At 37.8% G+C, this 25,289-nt stretch overlaps 1 protein-coding gene across 1 annotated transcript; it reads left to right on the top strand.

The window, feature by feature from the left end:
• Positions 1 to 3,451: 3,451 nt before the first annotated feature.
• Positions 3,452 to 15,354, top strand: LOC118276366 (uncharacterized). Its single transcript, XM_050707171.1, has 13 exons — positions 3,452 to 3,474; positions 3,974 to 4,126; positions 4,408 to 4,585; positions 4,893 to 5,144; positions 5,359 to 5,607; positions 6,222 to 6,481; positions 7,216 to 7,357; positions 7,916 to 8,056; positions 8,502 to 8,662; positions 8,981 to 9,051; positions 9,126 to 11,854; positions 11,938 to 12,090; positions 12,219 to 15,354. Exons 1-13 carry the CDS (start codon positions 3,452 to 3,454, stop codon positions 12,471 to 12,473), a joined length of 4,767 nt encoding a protein of 1,588 aa, XP_050563128.1. The 3' UTR covers positions 12,474 to 15,354.
• Positions 15,355 to 25,289: the final 9,935 nt, after the last annotated feature.

Here is a 25,289-nt window from a genome sequence, read left to right as displayed (position 1 = left end):
TGTTAAGCCTCGTAGAGATAAAGTAATATTTTAAATCGCTTCGCATCGCATCAATGCAATAACATTTATTATAGAGTGCAAATAAAGAATTGGATTGAAATGAAGTGCTTTTACTCTATACCTAGTTTTAGCAGTTCTATTCCGTGCTCTATACTATTCATTACTTTAGAACATAATAAATACGTAGAAACTCAGCTACACAGGGTGTTATACAAAATAAAACGGGACGGTCCCAAACAACACTGATTACGTGCCGTTGGCGCGCCGTCGCCGGTCGTCGGTACGTTCGTACCTGCAATTTGTCCGGCCCCGAGCCGTTCCGGTCCGGGCCGGTTATTAACCGTTTACCACAACTGCTTGGTGTTCACCACTTTCGAGATTATTTTGTTTTTGTTTGGTTTTCGGCTGAAAACTCGTGAATAGAAATGTTTTAACTCGTGAATAGACAGTTTTTTATTAAATAAGTTAGTAAATGTACATTTTGTGAGTAGTTTCGTTGTTATAGACCATTGTAGTTTTGTGTTTTAAGGGAAATTAGATTTCACGTGTTTTTCAAGGCGAAGCAATGGGCTCGCGTTTATAAAACTCACTTCGTAACAAACCTATAGCTGTAATTCAAATTGAGACGGTAGAATTGTACTGTATAGTCAAAATAGTACAATTAAACCTAAATACATTATACATATAAGTCAATAAAAAATATGTAAATTTATTTATTTTATTTTTAACCATGGTCCTCCCACTGCAAGCCAAACTTCTCCCAACCCTTTTTCCACACCTCACTCATACTAATTTTAATATTTACCAAAAAAATAAATCAATATAAATTAAGAAAAACACAGCTAACAGTCACAAATAAATTACCAGAATAAAACAAAAGCCGTCTCACATACACACAGCGCCGTAATGCAGGTCGTTGCCAAATGTGGCCGGAGTTACGTCGCGTAATGCACGTGCGAGTAAACGTAATACATGCGAGTAAACGTAATACATGCGAGTAAACGTAATACGTGCTTATTACGGTACATTATGTCACGTGACGTAAATAAAAATGTTATTACCTTGATTACCGTACATATTGTATGAGCTTGCATTTGTTTTGTTTTGTTACATAGTCCGCTGAAAGCGGCTCTTTGTGCCTAATATATGGCAATAGGATTATCCTCTATTGCATAGGATTTGAAATAAATGGTGAAAAGTGAGTTTACATTGTATAGTGGCATTACATGTCGTAATGTGCACCTATGGTTAACTCTTCGGGGATAAAAGGCGTGATGATACGATACGATTAGCTGAAACTGAAATATAATTTTAATTAATTGTTAAACTGTTTTGGACAAGTGGACACAAAAAATATGCGAACTGATAAAACGTAAAAATCGACCCAATCTGATGTGTAAAAATAAGTTTTAGGTTAAAACCTAAAACTAAAAAAAACGCGTGCATAATACTAGTATTATGTACGTGCATAATACTAAAGTATTATGCACGTTTTTATGTGCTGTTATGGTATATACATATATCTTATACATAGGATTTTAAATAATAACCAGGTTTAAAAGCAATATTCGCCTTGAAATTCTACAGTAAATAGAGTCCTAAAACTTTTATTATAATCAAAACTACGATTATACAAAGTCAAAGAACGAAACAGGTGTCACAAAAAATGTTTCAAAAATATTTTCCAGCTCGCCGATCCTTCCTCACCATGTCCACACCCTATTTCATAAGCGTAAAGCGGTTTGAGTACGTTTGACCATTGACGGAGTACCCCTATAAATTTTATTACGAAAGTGAACGTTATATTTATTTTCTGGACACAACTTATTTCATCAATGTAATTTACTATTTTATTTACGATGAAAGAAAAACCCATTTTTTACCTTACCTATTTTTTTATGCATAGGGTTTTTTGTATCGGGGTTTCTTTGAAACGAGGTTTGATATTCTCTGTCAACTTCAAAAAGATTTTGTATGTGTGTAAAATGTTTAGTTTAAACAGAGAGGGGTGGAAGGAGGGTAAGGAGGCCTTTGCCCTGCAATGGGACGATCATGGCTGAAATCTAATTCTAATGTGTGTGAAGTTAGTGATAAAGTAGAATTTGCATCGTTATTATTTTCATTATGGAGATATTTTGTTTTCTGTCTTGTAGGACTAATGCTTGTAGCAAGTACAAAGAGAAGATGCCATAATGTGATTGTGCACTGTGTCACAAAAAGGCCTTACCTAATGAGATTATAAGTAAAAAGGGGTAGATTTGCTATGAGCTGTCTTAATGTGGTACTATTAAAATGTGGACAATTAGCAACGTTTGTGTAGTGTTATGGGACTATTACCATTATCATTTTTATCAGACGATTTAAAGAAATACAAAAAAAAAAATAGTTAATCTTGATTCTTAAATAAAAATGACAAGAAGTGCTACAACAGTTTAACCAAGTTGAAGTTTGAAAATCAAATATTATTAAGATATTTTTAATTCTAAATTCTCAGTAGTAAATACTTTATGTCATTGTATGACTAGCAGTTGTCGACTATACCAAGATCTTCAACTGAACTAATTTATAGATATTTCAATTCAAAACTTCAAACTAAACCTTCTGAAGAATATATTTTTTGGATTAAAAAAACCGCAGAGCTACGTATATTTAGAGCGGGCGGGTATTGTTTCACGGAACAAAGCGATCGCAGCGCCACTCTAAAGTATTTTTCTTGGCTAAATTAAAAAGTAAGATGGATGTCGGTGCGGTTCGTTGGGGGTGTATTTTAAAATAATAGCTCTTTATTGTGATGGCCTGTCGGTACTGTTGCAGTCTTTAATGAAATCGGGACAAGGAATTAAAGGTTAGGTTGGATTAAGATTTCTTGATGAAACGTTTCAATTTGAACTTTTGTCTTAGATCTTTAAAAGTAAACAAATGGAGGTCTGTTTACAGATTTAGAATACAAAATGCAATTGTTTGATGACAATAAAAGTTTCTGCTATACAGCAATTATAAAATAAAAAATGGAGCGACCTTTCCAAGAGTGTTTAAACGAATGGAGTTTCTTGCTCGTTCTTCTCCATTTGAAGCTACACTTTGGAATGAGCACCTAGCTTCACTGACGATGGCGGATAGACTGACAGACTATTACTTATTTCGTTATTTATTGACGTTTCAAAAGTACCTAAGTATTTATGGTTAAATTGGAATAAATGCTTTGACTTTGACTTTAGATTCACAATATCAACTACTTACTTACCTTTTATAAATTATACTACTGCACCCATATGGTCGTAGAAGGTCAATTAGATTGCACCGAGGAAGTACGGAACCACCAGTGTCCTTGGCACATTGCCACACGACGATACCATTCGTATATTTTGCATAAACAACCCTAATTTATGCAAGTATTGTATCTTTACCAACAAAATTAAATGATTCATGATCATTTTTACTATTGTGTAGTATGAGGACTAAGGTGACTAGAAGGTACAAAATTAGTCAGCTAGACTTTTGTCTGCATATAAATGGTGTTATTATATCAGTCTTTGTGTTATTTATGGTTTGTTCCTTCCTGGACAAGTGCGTTGTCTTTTTATCCTTGGTAGTCTATAAAAAATATATTTTGTACGAAATCCCCTTTCGCGTCTACCAGTCTGCTTGGTCATGATAAACTCAATAAGGAGGAGACTGATTTTTGTACGGGTTTTATTCAAAGATGGAGTGATTTCTGATGCAGGTTTAGATGGTACCTACCTTAATAAACATTAAGGTATTGATCAAGTTACATGATGTTTAAAAATCTAAAAAGTAGTTTTAACAATAATCGTCATACCACCAAATCTATTCAATTCAGAAGACGCTAACCTCGCGAAGTACAACACCTTCCAAATTGGTATACAACGCGATTTTAGCAGTGATAAACCTTTTTAGTATATGTTTTGAAATGTCCCGGAGAATAACCCTTTCTTCCTTTGCTCTTTTCCAGCCACATCACACGGACAGCCAGCTGGCTTCCTCCTGCAGAGAGCTGGCCGGTCGGGAAGGATGGCAGCGGCAGCGGCTCCGAGCAGGATGAGGAGGAGCTGCCATATGGGTGGGAACAGGCGCTGGACTGCCACGGGAAACCTTATTACATCAAGTGAGTACTGGGTTTAAAGACCTGACACAAGAGTTTTTAAGTTTCGTCTTTGGAAATGTGCAGAATTTGCTTTTGTCATGATGATATCGTCCCATAACCGGATTCGTGGTTTTTGTAAATTAATGTACACTCCGAATGTTTACTCTTTTTTGTAAACCCCCTGCCTTTCGTACGAGGATTTCTCATCATCAACATCAAATTAATAAGCCGCAAGCCTCCCTGCTTGTCATTGCTCCCTCCAACGTTCATTAAACGAGCATCTTCAACATCTATTTTCACAGCCACGTCAACAAAACGACGACGTACGTGGCTCCTGAAGGGTGCTCGTGTGAGTCTCCTCCCGCGCCACGAGACGTGGTGCTGGAGAGAGACCCTGAGCTGGGGTTCGGGTTCGTGGCCGGCTCCGAAAGACCTGTGCTCGTGCGGTTCGTCACTGATAACTCACCTAGCGTTGGCAAGGTAAACTAATTGTTTTTCTTTTTGTCTGATACTACATATTTGATCAGATTAAGTTTAATATTACTTAAATTATGTCTTACATGAATGTTGCTAGATTAATTCAGACAATGACTCTGAATAAGTTTTTATAATGCAACTGATATTCGCAGCATACAGATATTATAATGTTTTCACACTGTTGAGACTGAACAAACTTAGTCCCTGGTAGAACACAACCTGACAAACATTTGAACCTATGAAACACTCTATTATCAGATCACATACGTAACCAAAACCACGGTATAAAATCCTCAACTTTAAATTCCAGTTGGAACCAGGAGACCAAATCCTATGCGTCAACGGTGAGGATGTGAGCTTAGCAGCTCGGGAGCATGTGATCACAGCTGTAAGGGCATGCACTGAGCGGGTGACATTGAGGGTCTGTCAGCCAGCGAGGAGTGGGAACCCTATGAGGAGATCAGCGCTGCTGTCTGCTGCCAAGAGAGCCAGGTTACGGGCGAGGCCACCGAGGGTCCGGTTCGCTGATTCTGTTCAGCTGAATGGAGCTCCCATGTATCCTGTGAGTATTTTTTAAATTGCCATAGAAAGAAAGGGTATTTTGAAATCAACGAAATGTTATTTGTTATTAATTAACAAGACAGTTACTCATTAGCAATTGCGAAAGATATTTACCGAACCGTAGGCGTCTCATTATAACAATGAGTTAACAAATGACGAATTGGCTCATCGCTCAGTATCCATTTGACTAAGACTATTTATCATTTCTGTTTCAGCCATCAGCGTTCTCTCTCGGGGACCTCTGCCTGCCTCCAATGGCGAATGTATTAAAAGTGTTCTTGGAGAATGGTCAGACGAAATCCTTCAAGTATGATACTACAACGACGGTGGCAGACGTGGTGTCGAGCCTCAAGGACAAGCTCTGCATCACTGCTGAGGAGCACTTCAGTCTGGTGGTGGAACACGTCAAGAGTTTAAGAAGAAACAAGCTGACGTTGCTGGACCCCAAGGAGTCTCTGGCCAGGGTAATTATGACCTTCGAAAATTAATACCCTATTTTTTATTTTATTTTTTGTTATTTTTCTTTTCTTCTAATTTCTTCATGTGTCTTGATGTTTGTTTGTCTGTTCTATGTCTGTGTAAATCAGAATATTCTCTTATCCCCAGGTAATCAGCTGGGTAAGTCAGTAGCATTTGACATAGTGATGGTTGAACAATTTGCAATGGTTTCCTTTATAGGAGCTAAACATTGGCTATGTAGTTGGGAGTTTGTGTGGTTTTTGGGCAAAGAATTTATGTACTGGCAGATTATCATGATCAATCTATGGACTTGACTTTGATTGATGCACTTCTGGCGATCCTCACTCACACACCATCACCAAAAACCAGCTTTTGACATTATATCATAATCATCAGCATCAGCAGCATGCCATTCGTTTCAATCTCCAGTTTTTTTTATCCATCGATTGACAGCCACTTAGCCGGGTGTCATCACCTCACCAAGCTGAGAGACGCCTAGGCACGGTTTCCATTTCAAAACTTGCGTTCGACTGGTTGAGCAGTGCCATACATTACCTACCTTTCTTAGTAAGTAGCATCTCCATACTGCTAAATAACAAAAGACTCCTAAAATGACCAGATCGCGGCGCGGCCGGGGTCCTACAAGATGCGGTGCCTGTTCCGGGTGGTGTTCATGCCGGCGTCAGCTGCTGAGCTGGCGCAGCGTGACCTGGCGGCGCTGGAGTACCTGTACCTGCAGAGCTGCAATGATGTAGCACAGGAGCGCTTCGCCCCCGAGCTGCAGCCTGAAGTGGCGCTGCGGCTGGCTGCGCTACACATGCACCAGCATGCACTAGCTAACAACCTGCCGCCTGCTAAGCTCACCGTTAAGGCTGTCGAGTGAGTTTTTAATTTTGTGTCTTTCTAAAGTAACCAGTACCAGTAACCATAGCGATGTATACTAATTTACTATCAGTAACGCTGTAGAAAATGAAACAAGGATTTAAAACACCGATAACTCATGTAGTGAATATAAATAATTGACATCACGGTTGGCGCAGTGGCTGGGTAATCGCCTGCCACGCAACGTGTAGTGGGTTCGATTCCCACACGGAGCAACTCTTTGTGTGATCTACAAAATTGTTGTTTCGGGTCTGGATGTCATGTGCATGTGAAATCGTATGCTTTACTCACGACAAAGGAGAAAATCCTAGTTGGGGGCAACGTTTTTAAAAAACGATGACACAGGAAAAAATGTAGTGTAGGGCAACGTTTTTAAAAAAAGAGAAAAAATCAAGTACTTTATTCTTGTTTTTAATAGCTTGTCCTTTACCACCCTATTTACCTTTAGCATCTTATGCAAGACCAGTCTTGCAGATATGGACTGTAAGGATATGTGTCATTCATTGTATGTTCTTATATTGTATATCTTTTGGTTACAACAGTCACCTAATTTGATGACTGTTTACAAATATTTGTGGGACAGCAAACTGAAACTGTAGCTCTATTACGTGTAAAGAAAGGCAGATGATCAATAAAAATATTGACAAATATCAACAACAACAAAGGAAATGGATCACGCAATGACTTTGGTCAATATTTATGTAGTAATATGTTTACATTGTACATAATAGGAGGGAGTTTGGCTTGGAGCGGTTCGTTCCAAGCGGCCTGCTGGAGAGTATGAAGAGGAAAGAGCTGAGGCGACTGATCGCACACTTCCTCAAGATGAACTCGCAGATGACTGGCAGTCAGAGGCAGTTGACGCAGCTACAGGTATATTTCATTGTAATATTTTAGTGTGCTAATGGTGATTTTGTAGAGTGTTCTGTGAACAAGTATGTACGTAGAAGGTGTTAGTTGTTTTTGAAACGGAACATTATTTTAAATTGAAATTGAAATGTCGAGTATTACCTACTCAAATTTTAACTACGATTACGATTTAATGCTTCGTTATTTTATTGAAAAATATTATTCAAAGTATTAAAATAATGATGTCTACTTTATAAATTTTGTGTAACTGACGTCGCGACATCTATGGATACGATAAGGAACCACGTAGAACTAGCCAGTCAATTGTCACACAAATCTAATTAATGCAATAAAAACAATAGTAAACATTTAGTTATGTATGTTTATCATTTCATAATAATCTACTAAACAACTACCCAGAACTATTTGAATCATTATTCGTGTTTAAAATGAATTCTTTACACAGTGTTAAACCTAGTTTCACAATATGACCAATAGATGGCGTTACCAGTTCGACTTAGCTAATAGTTAGGTTCTTTTTTGTTATCAGAATTTTAATTTTAGTTTTTATGTTGTTTCCAGGCGAAGCTGCACTACCTGGATATAGTGGCAGGTCTGCCGAGCTACGGAGCGAAGTGCTTCAGCAGCAGTCGACCGGAGCGGGTGCTGCTGGTGTCACCGCGGTTTGGACTCAGCCAGATCGTGGGCCGGAGCAATTCTGTGGTCAGTAACCATTTAATATGATTTATTGATGTTTCACCTTCACCGCCAACAAAAATGTTAAAGGTCACCCACTAGTGTCGGACAGCGTTGCCCGACATGGCGTCTAAGGTGTTAAGACAGTCTCTGATAATAAATAGTTTCGGATATAACTGCAAAATGTGTTATTAGGTGTAATAAAAGTTTAACAATCTTCACGCCTTCTATACCCGAAAGGATAGGCAGAGGTGTACATTACAGCACGTAATACCACTGTACAATGTGCAGTTGTGCACCCAATTTTCACATTACATGGGACTTTATATACAAATGGTGAAAAGTGGGTGTCAAAGTTCAATAATACCTACATCAAGCATGTTTTTGGCATTAAGCACGAGTATAGTAATATAACTATGGTAAATCCCACCATCGATGAAGCCTCTCTAACAACCTAATGATGTATTTCCAGCCTCAACCCATAGCTTCTTTAGAAGAAGTGGAAGGTATCCGAGTGAAGCGCGACTGGTCGAGTGGGGGGGCGGACGTGGCCATCTTCCTGCAGCGGGACCGCGTGCTGGCGCTGCTCATGGACGAACGGGATGCTGCAGAGATGCCTCTTGTCATCGCTGGGTACGTACTGTAACTGTTGTTCCTTTAAATCAATAGTTTGGCTATGAAACTTAAAGCACACAAGTTTATCCATTTAATATTCATTTATACATTTAACATCCATGTAATCAGAGCGATGCCTACTAACCAAACAGCAGGGTAAGCGACATTTTTTAAGATATTGAGTTATACACATCATTCGATGGAGAAAAAATTGCTGATTTTGAATATGCATATAACTCAAAATTACAAATACATTGTCGCTTAACCTCTTATGGCCGGAAGGCATCGATAGTCTCCATATCAAATCTAAAATTGTCAACAAATTATATTTTTCAGGTACTACCGCTTAGCGACTGGCCAAGAGCTGAACGTGGAACAAGAACGAGAACCAATGACTGAAGATATAGGTTTGTACTCAAATATAAACACAATACAATACTTGTTCTACATAATATAATTAACAAAAACTTTACTGTTTCAGCTCCGCCATACTTGTCGCAACACAACGTGGTACCAGCTAAATGGAGCTACCTCCACTACGACGATCCCAACACGTTATCGAAGAAGCACTACGCCATCTTCAGCATGCCTCCCCCCTACCACTCCACTCCCGACCAGAACAAGTCCCTGGACACCAACATGAACACCAACATCAACAACAGGAACCACAGCAACAACTCCAGTCCACTAATAGGCTATGATTCCAAGTCTGGGCTCCTAGGCCACGATGTCCACTTCGAGAAATGTAAGAGAAACGATGACTTCAGACTCTTCGATCCCAATGACGCTTGCTACCTCGACGACGGTATGGGCTTCGACCTTCAAAGCGTTCTATCCATGGAACTCTTAGAGAATGCTTCGAACCACCCTCGACTCGTAGAGGCCAAGAACGAAGAGGTACTAAGAAGAGTAGCAGAGATGCAGAAACTAGTTGAAAACTCCGAACAATACTTGACTGAGAATAGTGATTACGATGCTTATCATGAAAACTTAAGAGATGAACTAGTTGGTAAAGAAACTTGTGTAGATAATGTAGAGAGTGATACAGAGTCCAATACTAGTAGGATGACGGACGACGCGCCCGGCATACTGAAGCATAGCGACTCTTTGCTTCTGCTGACTGAAACCATTAATCAAGGGTTGAGCGGGTTGAACGTACCGGAGAATGGTAAAGACAATAATAGCTTAACTACTCGACAGTCTCAAGGACTCAGCGCTATACTTAATAATTGTGGACTGACTGACGCCCTCATAGCGTTGAACAATGATGTTTGTCACTCTGAGAGTGATAATGATTCGCTTTATACTCCCACAAATAGTCCTATACGGAAGCATCAAAACAAATCCACGACCAAAGGCGTCAGGACTAGTTTTGGTTTAGTTAGCCCTGATGCCACACAAGACAATAAGGAGCCTAATCTAAAAGAATATTTGAAGCAGCTTAGAGAGAAAAGTAGTAAAGAAGAAACGAAGGCGGCTGACTACCCGTACTTCTATCAAGAAAGCGTAGTTGATAATGATGCTGAGCTTATAGATTTAACTTTGATACCTCCCCCACAAACGCCCGATGAATTAGACTGTGCTACGCAAGTGCCTCATATTTTACCCGTAGTTCCACCATCGTTTGCTGACGACAAAGCGAATTCACAAGAGAATTTATCGAATGCACCAAAAAAGAATGATCTAGAAGAATTTATAGCTAATGTTACGATACAGCCACCTACTGTGAAAGTGACGCCGGCGATAGAGTTAACTCCTGAGGAAATCATGTCGTATATCATTCCACCGCCACCCGCTTCTAACTCGTCCACTTTAGATAGAGAACAAGTTAGTTATGCTAATCATAGTCAAATAATGGAGGCGAAAAACGAACAAGCGAATGCCGAAGCTAAGTGTGCTAATGGTGATATTGTGAAGGGTACGCTAAGTGTCAGTGAGATTAGAAATATGTTTGCAGCAAAAAGTCTTAGCGACGCCAGAAATAGTCTCTTATTAAAAGATAAAAATAAAGTCTCCAATCAAACGAAATCGGACTCGCCTAAAGGAAAAAGAAAAAGTTTAACAAATGAGAAACAATCAAATGGAACTGCTCATGTTATAGAGTACCCAACAGTTGAGAGAAAAGGAATGTTCTCCTGTTGCAGCAAGGACAAGAACAAATCCGAGGAGAATTCAGATGAAAATGAAAAAGTTGAAACGCAAATACAGAACTCCGACTCCATTCCTGACGTGTGTGAAATAAGGCCGCCACCGAGGAGAAAAAACTCCGACTGTAAGAAACCCCCAGAAAGACCTCCGAAGATACCTCCCACACCTGCACCGAGACCGCGGTCCAACTCATTCACTTGCTTGAACAACGAACTCACGGCTGTTGAGATAACGAACAATCATTTCAGCACATTGAACAATAGGAAACTGAACTACAAAGTAGTCTGCGATATAAACGAGCAAGCTACGTCGAACGCTCCTCAACTGCCGCCGCGACTAGAGAACAAAGTTCTGTCCCCGCCACCACCAATACTATTACCTCCCAAAAAGCCGCCTCTACCTCCCGTCCCGAGCATCGAAGTGCTTCGACTAAAGAATGCTCAGAAACAGTCGCCTATCAGGAACCCGGAGCAAAGGTTAGCCAGCATTGGCTCGCCACACTTTCAACGCAACTTGAACACATATAGGAATCTTGAAATAGAAAACAGATTGACTGACGAAGATGCTCAGAATATGAGATCATCTCCAAACTATAGTTCTATGAGTTTACAGACCCGACATGTGAGGTCGAATTCTGAAACGAAGAACACGATACTGAAGAACAACACGGCGCTGTCGTTGTGCTCGCCGCAGATGAACAGACGGTTCAGCAACAGGCCGGACTTACTGAACGGTGCTCCCGGCGAGCGAGTGTTCAGTCCGCCTCTGTCAGAGCGTCAGTCGTTCCGGCGCGACAGTGCTAGTCCTACTCCTAAGGTACAGAACCATGTGAGGTTTAAGGACGACGTCGTGGATGATATTCCGACGCCGCCCTCACCTCCTACGGTGAAGTTTCCGGAGTTCCAGTCGGGGAACAATGGCCACGTGTCGATAGAGAACCTGCTGTGCAAGACGGAGGTGGCGGTGGACGGGCTGCTGCAGCGGCTGCACCAGGTCGCGCAGAAGTGCTCGCATCAGCACGCGCATGGAGGGGGCGAAGATATCGATGAGGCTAAGTTTCAGGTGAGTTTTACATTTAGAACTGTTTCTTATAAATTGTGCAAGTATGCCTGCCTACTGGATTTAATAACGCTTTGTATGTGCAGCGTGCTCGCAGTGAGCTGACGTCGTGCGCAGTGTCCCTGGTGAGCATGTCGCGCGCGCTGGTGGGTGCGCTGGGCGGGGCGCAGCCCGCGCAGGCCGCGCAAGCGCTCGCACACTGCCTTACGCCACTCAGAACACTTGCGGACTTGGCACAGGTCAGTACAGAATTCAGTTTTTTCTCGCCTTTTATTTTATTGTTTATTCATCAACTTGCTACTATTTATTATATCTATAGAGTTTATCAATCGATCGATCATTAAAACAACTACTTTGTCCTTTCCAGGCCCTCGGTAGACATACATCAGCACCTCTCCAAACGCGAAACTTGGTCCTTCGAGTCCACGACGTGACCGCGGCCTTCAAGGAGCTGGCTGGCGCAGAAATGGCACAAATAATCCACGACCACAACGCCAAGAAGTCTCAAGGTCAAGGACAAGAGACCAACTCGACCTTAGAAGGTCAACTGGCGCTGAGAGCCGAATGCCTAGCTAATGTCCTGGCTACATTGCTGAGAAGCCTCAGGGTTTTCTCACCGTAAGCGAAATAGGACCAATTTCTGTTGAGTCGAATGTAATTTTGTTTTAAATAATGAAAGGAGCATAATATTAATATAAGGAGGGAATGAATAGCGTACTTTTAAGTACAAAGCTAATGTAAATGGATGGATGTTTAGATAGGAACGATACTAATATTTGTATAGCGCAAATCATGACGTACAATCAATGCTGACGGTCGTCGCTCAGCGGTTTTTATTTAAATCGATTTAGATTATGTTTTATATCGAATTAATCGACTCACAAGTGCTGTAAAACATGACAATTTATTGTTTTAAATAACCGAAGTTATGACAAAAATGCTCTCCATTAAATGTGAGTTGAATGTAATTGGAAATAATGATCTGAAATGTACGAGACTACGCCCAATTTGAACAACTCCAATAGTTCAAAAGAGTGGCTAAAACCGAATAAATAATGAAGTGTAAATTCACTCCATGTATAGATTTAATTTGTTAAACGATTTCTGTTGATAAATACCTAACCGTTACTAAAATGAGACCAAATAAATTTAGGTACGTTTTTTAAATAATTCGTATGTTTTTTTTTGTAGTTGGCAACATTAATGTTTATGGTTTCGGTATACAATGACCAATGAGAATGAGTTCTTGATATTTTGAATTCTAAATTTAAAAGTTTTGACAGTTGGTACTGTTGTCATTGTGTACAGGAATCATTCATTTGTAGATTGTAAAGTTAATGTTAAATATCAACATTAAAATTTGTTGTTATAATTTTTGTGGATTAATTTTAAATATAGATGTCGCTTAACTCTAACTTGATGCATAGATTTGAACATTTCGTTTATGCAAGAATAAAATATTTATTCAGAATACTGGTTACGATTCTTAATGAAAAATATATCATATCACATTATAGGCCAAGTTTACCTAGAAAATACTTGTACCTATCATATCAAAACGATACTCGAACAATAAAACTAAATTCTAAATATTATTCCTACGATAATGTATGAGTGGTATAAAATGAACACCTATGCTTCATGTTAAAAAAAAACTAGCAGAAAAACGTATCCACAGAGAATGTAAAAGTTTTTCTGACTTCTATTTTCTATGATTCCGTAGACAAAGTGTTACCATAGTTTAATTAATTTTACCTTTAATACATATCTATTTATACAAGAATAAAGTGTATATTTTCTATTGTAAGATGTGTGTGGATGTGAGGTGCGAGCTCTATAATCCTTCAGTGTCTAACTACATACCATATCTTTAAACTTTAGACAACTGTACTCAAGGACACATATACTGTTATTCAGTGCATATTTTCTCCTCATTACTTTACACTTAAATGTACTAAAATACTTAAGAAATACTCCAGTAAGGGTTGTAACGATATTATCGCGCGAATTTGCATAAAGTTTGGTGTTGCTAGCTGTTAATTTGTTCAACAATGTTGCCAGCAATCGTTTTTTGGTACACGCGATGTGCTGATATTAAAATATTGGTGCTATTTTGAAAAAAGTGTACGTTTTTCGGTATTGTGATCGGTTGAACTGTAATGATTATTTGCGAGTACATAAATAATGGTTATGTAATGCACCAGTGATTTGAATTTTTATGTAAATATCAAGTAAGGTTGTTTTTACAACGCAATAAACTAAACTAAGGCAAGCTGACGCAAGATTTGTTAATAAATTGTTTCCATTTCCTCGCCTGTTTAGTACAATGTCGTATTATTTCTCCGCTGGTATTCCAAAGCTTGTATAGGAACCAAAGACGAGAGTTTTCATTATATATTTTATGTTGTTTCTTGATTATGTTTGCGAGTATCACTTCTCGACTTGATAACAATATCTTCGTGTATCGAACATTAGTTCTGAAATGTTGAATAGATTTTTATTATCTTTTGAAATTGGTACATAAGTGGGGATAATTATATGAGTGGCAGCATTTTGTTTCAAATAAGTATAGTGTGTTTAAACTAATCTGTTCCATTAAAATAATTTGAATACTTATTGACTTCATTTGAACAAAATTGTAATAGATAAAGAACATCGGGCATTTTTGTATGGGACACTTACCTACGGCGAACAAAAATAAAATTAGGTACGGTGGATAGGCAATTTAATCTAGTTCACAATGGTATAGTTCCCATATCTGTGGGTCGTGGCAATAAGGAGAAATTGGACATTTAAAAAATATTTATAAATGTTTTTGGGCAATAATTGAAGAGGAAAAAGGGAATCAAAAATAATTAAAACAACATATTTTTCTCTTAACTTTTGGCGAAGGACTGCGATGATGATGACGAAGGACTGCGATGTAGTAAGATAAGCTAGCTACCTGCGCGAGCGCAACATAATACCAGTTTTAAGACTATGGGCGAGAGTGAGAACGAAACATGCACATCAACTTGCCGGATTTAGTCTGATTGGGTTTACAAAAATACCACGGAGTGATATTTTAACTTACTGAGCGGTCGTTTAGTAATTAGGAAAAATAGTCAACTTAAAATATCATTTTCATTTTACTAATTATTTCCATTTTCCCATTATTGTGAATCAAAATAACTACACAATATTAAATATGATTGCAAACACTATCATTTAAAAATATTTTGGTTTATGTTCGCGACTTTTAAAAAATCGGGTAAAAAACGCCCGATGTCCTTTGTGATTTCTGGGTTATGATATTTTTTATTGGTCCTTTTGGGAGTGTTATAAGTGCGTCTTCTAGGACCAACTTCAAAACCCACTTATGTATCAATTTGAACAAGAATTTATGTGTATATGATTGCAGACATAGTTTATCGTTATACAAGATAAAACACACCAGTTTATTTATTGTTCCCAAGTAACAATGCAATGCATTTGATGTAATAAACAATATAAATATTATATAACTCCTTTCATTTCATATCCTAAACCTTTTACCGCTCTCATAACCTGAAAGAAGCAGCTAAGAATAATTTGATCACCAGTTATCAGTCGCATGTGACCTGCTCCATAAGTTTTGAACCAAGCCGAAAGCTTTCAAGCTTAAATGTAAACCTCAAACAGAACCTTCTCACAAACTTTCAAGACTGCTCTATCAAATCACAATCTAAACTTCAAAATTAAGCTTAAAAGCCCAGCTCGAAACTATTAAAACTTCTTTAAAACATTTCGATCATTATTTTTTTAATAGAAATGGAGGCAAACGAGCAGTCGGGCTACAACACAAAAGGAGTAACAGGTGTGTTACCGGCCTTTTAAAAATAAATACGCTCTTGAAAGTAAAGTAAGTATATTTCGGTTTATTTGTGTTATTAGGAATTTAGAAATTAAAAAGACAACACTACGTAATACATACTAACATTTGACCTAATCCGAGACAACACTAAAACAGTTCAATAAGCTTTAGTTTCAGTTCATTTACCAATATAATTCAATAATTACTACTACAATAATTCAATTAAAGCGTTGAAGTAATAACCGTAAAATGCACCCTTATACGTTAATAGCAATTAGCAAGGCAAATCTACTACATTTGCATAGATAACTACACAAGTACGTGTCGATAAAAACTTCACTCAAAACAAAAAAGCAAAGAAACATAGATATGAAGACAAAAGCACATCAAGTTACACCGATTTGCCAAAAATCTACAAGCTATTTACAACTTTCATTCTGTTGACTAAGGTTGAAATTGCATTACAGCTGTTTGGAGAGGAATCTGTAGCTACTTACACAGGAGAAACATTTTAATTTACTGTGAGATAGGCCTAATTAATTGGTTGAGGTAATTTAGTGTGGCGATAACTATGTAACGTTGTACACGACACGGTAAGTAATATAAATCGAGGTATGACCGATATATCGGAACGTTCGTCCGATTTCAGAACGATTTATGCTAAAGTTAACAATGAATTCCTTAGTAATGTTTCTTCTTACTTAACTCAAAAATAAAAGAGGTTAAAGTATATAGATACACATACAGCTTACAACAGAAAATATGTTATGATTTTTCTTATAATTTAATTGTGGGAGAGAGCCATGCTTCAGCACGAATGGGCTGGCTCGACCAGAGTGATACTACGGCCTCAGAAAACTGACGAGAGAGCTTACTGGAGGCTCAATTAGCTCTCCTACCCAATCTTCCCAATCCCCGATTCCCCAACAACCCTTAAACTCCTAATCCCCAAAAATAAATTAACTAAAAATAACAGTTTACTCACGTACTATTGGAACTACTAGAGCTCTCCTCCATTAACGTATGTGAGTAAACCGTGTTAAATTTTTAATTAAAATATAATGTATGTAATACAAAAACGTAGAAGTAAGCCGACAACACAACTAAAATACCAAAACCAATTCCCCACTACTCACAGAAGATTTCGAAAATGCCAATAATACCCACTCGCATAACTTCACACGCACCAATAAACAAAACAATACTAAATACAACATCTAGAAGCAAACGAGTTAAAACTAAAATACTTGTGTCGAACATTTCACACGTTTAATTGAAAATTATGATGTTGTAGGGTGGTTGACCATCGCACACGTAGGGGACACATAACCTAGGGCCCCTAGGACCATGGAAGGCGTTTGTCACAGCGAGTCGTAGGTATGTATGTATGTATGTAGCGAGTATTATTTTCACACGATACCTTACAACCGGTTATAGAAACATATAGAAAAATAAAATTCAATAGAATAGATGCTAGATGTGAGTGTGGGTTCTGTATGATTATGAGTATTGTACCTTGTTTATAAGTCTGCGACCCGGACTACCTAGCGGATTACCAGCTCAGACTCGAAGAGCAGGAGTAGGAACGAGGTGGTGTCAGTACCTAAAAGTCTGACACTCCCTCTCGCCCAAGGCGGGGGATATAATGGGATGATGTTTCCCCTTTCAAAAAAAAATCTATTATTTGTGGCAGTTCACAGCTAGAATGTGAGTCTCTCTACACACCTATGAGCAGGTCCATCCTCAGGAACAGACACATATATAGTTTACGTTTATTAGACAGCACTGCTACAGTCTCTATAAAATATGTTATTTACTAGTTTTTACGACACCTGCGGAAAGAGCTGGGATGGAGACCGATATATATTTAATAATTTACACTCAGCATAAGTTATTAGAAAAAAACGTACATATTTCAATTATTAGTGTAATAGTATGGATGTGTGTGTGTGTGATGAGTTTAACTCAACTTGAAGTAAAAACTAAGTCAGTCCAACTAGAAGAGTAATCTCCCCGCGGATCTCTGATCAGCCTGCGACTAGACGCGCAGCAAAAAGATGTCGAAGTATAGAAACTGGTAGGACGGCCGCACACTGCACGCTACACGTTATTGTTTAAAGCTAAGCTATAGTTTTACAAAACATGACATCAAGGATTGCTATTGGCTGATCTAGAAGTCATAAAGGAGACCTATATTCAGTAGTTGTGACAGGCAGAACGTCTTGTGGCTTATACCATGATGATGCTAAATAAGGGGGTATACACAGGTGCACTTTTTAAAATGTAACACAGTAATAAGTATACAAGATTCTATTGGCGATTCTACTAATCTCTACTATCCTCGAAAGTACCTGTTTAAATAGTTTAGTTAAAATAAATGCTTTGAGTTGGGTCTTGACATTCTATTACTGAATGTTTTCAAAATCGGAATGCCATGTAATCTACTGCTTGCCTGTCTGCATTATCCTGCTTGTCTTTGTGGCATGTGTTATATGCTGACTCTTTAAAACTTTAAACAAGCTTTTTCGAAATTAAACTCGTACTTAATTTGTGTAAAACTAGTAATATTCCAACTAATTCCAAAACAACAGCTCACAATACCATATCCCGCACTGGACATTAAGCCTAAAATATCGAGTGCTACCAATGTTTACAAATAAGGAGCGTTCGGTCCGCCGTTTGTTCAACCCTGTGTGCCTTATATCTTATTTTTCTTATTACAGAGCTGTGCCTACTGCTGGCGACTGCTTGCGACTGGTCACAGCGAGAAAAAACTAGCTCTTTACATAACGCTTCTAATGATGTTCGTACAGGTAAACAAACTTAATTATAAGGCTTTTAGTTGTGTGAGATAGATGTGCAGATCGTGTGAATAAAGAATTTATTTTACTTCTTTTTGTTTAAACTGTTTTCTGTACTATGAGTGCGTCTAATATGTATTTTACTTTAAGCCCAGACTCCCTATGTATGTATGTATCAACGTAAGAACATTTGACTGCACCAATCGAAGAGACTTTCAAACAATATGAAAGACAAAGGAGTGTACATGAATGATCATATAGGTGCACTCCTTTCTGGACATAAAAATAAATGAAAAGAGATCGTCGTTAGATATCTCATAGTTCCAGTTTCCCCTTGATCCAACTGGACCCAAGAGATATCTCAGTCAAGAATACAGAATTTATGTTAATTTTGAAAGTTTTGAAAGTCAATAATACAGAAGATGTAGTCGATCAAATGCTTGCAAATTCGACTGCCAAGCAAGTGAATAAGCTGCGGTCTACCAAGTGGATTTACCGGGGCTTTGGCTTGAAAAGTAGAAGTAAGAACGAATTGGTTTTTAGTCAGTAAGAGATTGACACGCCCTCTCGCCTCGCCTAAGGCGAGAGAAGTCATTGGATGATTTACCCACTTTAAAAAAAAGCAAATGAATAAAATGCTTCATAGTAAAGATAGAAGCACTCACCTCCGCATACAAAGCAGCCTTACATAGTTCAACAAACACACATAATTACGAATTAATAATAATATAATGGGAGCTAGTTTAGGATGGTAATTTACTACCAGTTACTAGACAAGCTTGTAGTTTGCATTAACTGAGTGGCTGTTAACTGGCTAAAATAAGTTTATCGAGTCATAACTTAAGTTAACCACTGACTTACTAAATGGAGAATGGGGTAAAAACTTTACTGAGAAGTTTGCATTTACATTGTTGCAACTATGTTAGTTGGTGCTTAACTAAGCATGCTTGATTATGTGGGAGTTTGATCGTTAAGCGAGTGAAAATTATGTTAGAGATTTTTTTAACATTAGCGGCATCCCAATTTATCTGCTCCTGGCTGCTATTCTGTTTTTAACGTCACAGTCTTTCTTGACTTATGTTCGTAAATCGGACCATCCATTCCCGAGTTCTGCGCTCATCAACTTTAGAAATAACACGTGACAGTTCACTACTGCACTGAGTAATATGGTCTTCCTCTACGTGAGAGGATTTGCTAAAGCCTCTGCGCAGGCATGTCGGAGATCAGAATTTCAAAACTTCACACCAGTTTGAAGAGTAGAGATTAAGTGTGGGAGAGCCATGCTTCGGCACGAATGGGCCGGCTTGACCAGAGTGATACCACAGCCTCACAAAAAATCGACGTGAAATAACGTTTGCGTTGTGTTTCGTAGTGTGAATGAGGTTAGCGGAGGTCCAATCACCCTCTTCCCAAGCCCCGATTCCCCAACAACCCTTAAATTAATAACCCCTAAAAGAAAACGGCAACCCCTAAATGCAACGCACTTGTAACACCTCTGGTGTTTCGGGTGTCCATGGGCAGCGCCGATTGCTTACCATCAGGTGATCCGTCTGCTCGTTTACCAGCTTATACCATAACAAAAAAGGTAGTCACCAAATGTATTCTACTAAACAATTGAAAAATAATAATAATGATTATAGTCTATTATGATTAATGACAAGAAACGGCCACAAGCAAAGAATTCCCTCTATTAACTTAAATGGCACTATTCTAAGTAATAATAGCTATATGTCTGCTCCCCATAACACCATGTGAGGTATTTAAAAGTCGGTGTGTCAGTTATTTCGTGTGTTTTTGCATCAGTCCCCCCTCCCAGCCAAAGGTCACTCCGACTAATTAAATATAGCATGGATAAATGTCAGGTGTGTGAACTTTAACTACGTACAAGCGAGACACGTTAATTAATATTACTTTTCGAACAATAACGGAAAAACTGTAACGATGAAATACCTACAATTTATATAATACGCCATATTTATATCGATATTGTTTTTTTTTTATGAATTGTTGAGATCAGTAATTGTTTATAATTCATTGCTGCTACTGGGTTGTATCGGTTGGACCTTTGGGTACATAATATTACTTTTAAATTTCTAAAGTTACAATTTATCTTAATCTTCTCATCTATCACATGTCATCTTATCACAAACTATTTTCTCGTATATATCACTAAGTGTCCTATCGCTCAATTTAGCTCATACCCTGTCTGTATACCAAATTTCATCAAAATCCGTTTAGTAGTTTCAGCGTGATTGTCAGTCAAACATCCAAACTAAAATAAAGTACTTTCACGTTTAGGATAATTATTTTTATAGTAACTATCGTGAAACATACTAAATTAATGATCACGGTTTACTCACGTAAATTATTGGAAAAAAGCTCTAATATTTTTGAGTCACAGAGGGACTCTTCATCATTAGTTTAATTTGTGTAATTAGTGTGTTATCTCATTCAATCTATCAATCTCCTTATATCGTCTTCTTCTTTCCATCTACATTTGACTCTCAATTCAACACTCGTTCTACTACTTAGTGCAAACTACAATAATATAAAAAATAATAGTAAATTATTAAGTCCAATTAGTAAGCAACTAAGTATAAGTATAACGTGTAACAATATTTTATCAGAGTAAAGCCTTCACGGTTCAGTTGCCACGCTGCTCGGCTAGTCTTAGTCTGGCTAGGCTCAATGATCTGGATTCTAGACTATAGCCCATAAATATTGTGCTAATAAATGACTGCTTCATTGGTGTACTGACTGGGTTAAGTAATATTGATTAATTTCAGATTTAAAAAAATGAAATTATTCTCGAATTGAACCCGATGTACAGCAATCGGTTCACTTTTGTGTTATACTCATAACTCCTAATTTTCTATTGCCGTAATTCTATTTGAACCACAAATCTGAACTGGACATTCATTATTCTTTGAGACAGTTTGTTTTTTTTTATATAATAAGCAAAATTCTCATACATTCAAAGTCCAGAGGACTGTAAAGCAGACTCATTATTACCTTATTATTAGCCACGATACGAACAATAACAAAAACTAATAAATAATTGCTCCATAGCAACGAGTCTATTACCATACTAGCCATATCCTACCCGCCACCAACATGTTTTTCAGTGTAAAACCTAGACTTTTAAAAAGGCATCTAGCCTCACCTAATCCAGTCTAAGCAGCATATCTGAACCTCATGACCGATGTCAATGAATCCCACTTATTTTATCGCTAACCCCCTAGTCTCTAACCAACATTCCAACAAAACCGCGCGTTAGCTAATGCGAACTATATTAGAAACTATTGCAAAACCTTAGGGAACCACGTTTCACTGAGTTGCAGACTTGAATAGAATTCTCTAGTCGCTATCTACAGTTGTGCTGAACGCGCGCGTTTGTGTTTGGTCTGCTAGGGTTTATAGTAAGGGTTGAGCCGGGAACGCGTTCTGGAGTCGAGTTTAGGAGTTAGCGAGTGCAATGCGCCGCTCATGCAGTTCCCTAACCGGTTTCTAATCGTTGTATTTCGCCGCCGCCGATCGGGCTTTGTGTGTCTCGGAGAAAAAGTTAAAATAACTTCAATGAAAATGTTCCAACTGTTTCTTTGGAAACCGAAATTCTTGTCTAAATCAATGATTTGATGTGAAAATTATAAAATAAGTTTATTGGTAAAATTTTACTTTTAAGTCTTCGGAGACTTAATGAAATTACAGAGGTACAATGCTGGTATCGTATTGTCGTTGTTGATAATTCACAATAACTTTAAGAGACCACACTAGCACCTATCGTGTGAGGTATCTCTCTATGGCATTCCAACACTAGCATGCACCTGTGCCCGCTGAACTATCGACCGTATGACCGTACAATGGCTGTATCTCTGCACATCTCTATAATACAGCCTGGTGGACATTCATCATCATAACATAACTAACTCAGCTTAAACATGTGGTTTCCACGTTTCAGTATTAACTTATGATGATCCATCAAACGTAATGATTTTGTAAGTAAAGATATTTCATTGTTCTTCCTGTTTTATTTTAAGACTGACTTAAATCTTAATTTTGCCTTTTGCCCTCTACAACTGTCACATTCTACTTATTGTTAAAGTACAAATCTCTGATGTTCTCTGTTACGATTTAAAATAATATACTGCTAAACATTAAATAATATCCAAAGCACTTACAAGAGAATTAACCTCTACATCTAGTATCTCAGTTCCAATCCAGACTAAAGCTAAAAAAACCTCTTACCTCCCATAAAGTAGAATTAATTTCTCTCTATCAATATTCATCACACTTTTCAAGGCAGAATGCTATAAAGGCACAGATGTAAAATAAAATATGGCTCCAATAAACTCCACATCACATGTCCATAAAACGGAATTAAAAATGGTCCGTCGTAAAAGCCTAATATTCAATCAAAGGGCTCAGTTATTATAAGTTAATCGTCGGTGCGCCGGCGCACGGTCGGTGTGCACTTTCGCCTGCATTTCTCCCCAAGGACAACGGAACCTGCTCCTGGCTCGCCATCAGATCCAGTCAGCCATGTTGGGGGATGTGGAACTCGGAAATTGTTGGAATATTTATATTTCGGGTGCATGACGGGTGTATGAAATGTGATGGATGAAGTTTCATAATTGGTGGCGTTCTGTAGTTTCTGAATACTCCTCGCTACATAGTATAAAAAGAAATCGCTTTCTCTGTCCCTATGTCCCTTTGTATGCTTAAATCTTTAAAACTACGCCACGGATTTTGATGCGGTTTTTTTTTAATAGATAGAATAAATACATGGTCGCTAGTATGGGATAAAGGAGTGAGCCCGAGTGTGTATGTGTGGAATACACATGTTTTTATATTATCTCAAAGTATTGTGAAGCTTGGCTGTTGCCGTGGAAACAAAACCTTATTTAGTTGCATAATTTAGATCCAAATTAAGTATTGTCTTTCAATAATTAATTAAAAAAAATTATATCCATTTATTAACCGTCAAAAAAGAGTAGGTGCTCAGTTTGACCTGTATGTATGTATGTATGTTTGTGCGTGATTATCTCGCGTTTGACTGAACCGATTTTGATGCAGTTTTCAGCATAGTATTTTTTTAGATTTAGGAGAAGATTTTAGAATAATATTACCTGGCTTAAAAAAAGGAAGCGGTAAAGAACATGTAAGGCGGTTTTCTTTTTTAACAAAATATTATTTCTACACACTTGGCAAGGGATTTTTCACAACTTGTATGTAGGTATATAAGTAACTACTTAGTTATAAATAAACATGGCATTTATTGATTCTGAAGCGGTACTTAGTCGGCTCATTATTTAATGTTATTAATTATATCCTTCGAGATGGCGTGATAGCTAACTGTGCAGGAAACTATAAAACGAAGCTAATCAACGGTCTCCGCCCATTTCTAATTCTGCGGAAAATCTTATTCAATTATAACAAGCTTTAATTTATTTACTTCTAGCTTACAACTTAATATTGTTTTTAATCTTTATAGATAATCTTAGTCGTCGTTCGAATGTCATGAAATGCCTAACTTCAGGTTGGATTACTGGATGAAACAAAGTAAGTACTACAAACCTGTGTTTTTCTATTTTCCAAAAATTTTCAGTGTCTACTTTTGTATTTGATATTTAATAATGGGATTCTTCCTGATGATATTGACATTACCACAAATAAAACTTTATTTTTATTAAAGAAAAAAAGGAACCTTTTCAATTTTCTTTACCGCCTTCATTTTTTTAAGTCAGGTAATATGCTAAAACCGTCTGAAAAACGCGTCAAGGACAAACATATTATGTACATACATGTAGGTTAAACTAAGAACCTCCTTTTTTTGAAGTCAGTTAAAAAGTAAAGGAAGCGGCTTTGCTTTCGAAGAATAGCATGATGTCCAGTTATAACTCAAATCTAGAATGCTCGAAACAACTAAGTATTTATACAAATGACTAATATTATAAGGCAATCTAGGAATACTACAAGATACGGTACCAGAAGGTTACTCGACATTACAAGCGAAGCGCACAGGTACAAGAGCTGACAGAGATCCTGCATACAGACCTAAACAACAACAATGTGAACAGCCAAGTCGAGAAAAATTTACTGACTACGCACAGGTATCTCATGTAATATTGCAGGAACCGTTTCAAAGTACCTACTTGTATTGAATCCAAACACAATCACTAAATTAGTGATCGAAGGTTCCGGTGCATAAATGTTTGTGTCGTTTTTGGGTGTAGGTATCGCGTATGTAAAAGTGCATTTTGTTTAAAGATTAAGTGCCTTTAGGCTTGCCTCCTGCATTAAATTCACCGAGGGTAGTGGAAATTATCGTTTTCTTTTTCTTCTCTTCTAATAATATTTTCTGATTTATTTCGTTGCGGGATTCAAGACAGTCATTCATGTCTCTGAGACGCGCCGGACTTCAGTGTTCCGGTGTTTTCGTGGTTGTATTTACTGTAGATTTTTGCCAGGAGTTACAGCGGGTTAGGAAGGTTATGACAGAATTAAAAAAAAATAAACAGAACTCAGCTTACAAAATATTAATTTAATGAAGTCTGCATGTCTCTTTGACTTGGCTCTCATTTCCCATTTATGTTTTCAATAGGATTATGAATTGCTCCACCCACCGCTTGCCCTAAAGGTACTATGTTCGGAGCCGGTACTGGGCGCATCAATACCGATCCAATTAGGAACGATTTGTTAGGCTTTGGACCATTCAGATTACTCGCAAGCAATGGGGAAAGGAACATTATTAGATTATAGCTGTATTTACTGAGCTTTTACATGTATTTTAAGGTCCGTTAGCTAT

The sequence above is a fragment of the Spodoptera frugiperda genome, chromosome 31, assembly GCF_023101765.2.
Source record: "Spodoptera frugiperda isolate SF20-4 chromosome 31, AGI-APGP_CSIRO_Sfru_2.0, whole genome shotgun sequence".
Classification (NCBI taxonomy): Eukaryota; Metazoa; Arthropoda; class Insecta; order Lepidoptera; family Noctuidae; genus Spodoptera; species Spodoptera frugiperda.
Note: the sequence above shows the minus strand (reverse complement) of the source record. Positions and strands in the feature narration are given on the sequence as shown.

Bases quoted from the DNA above. Each gene is read 5' to 3' on its own strand.
- LOC118276366 (XM_050707171.1), top strand. From the start codon at position 3,452: ATGAGGACTAAGGTGACTAGAAG. The intron at 6,482-7,215 runs GTGAGTTTTTAA...TGTACATAATAG, and splicing joins CTCACCGTTAAGGCTGTCGA to GAGGGAGTTTGGCTTGGAGC. The intron at 11,855-11,937 runs GTGAGTTTTACA...TTGTATGTGCAG, and splicing joins TCGATGAGGCTAAGTTTCAG to CGTGCTCGCAGTGAGCTGAC.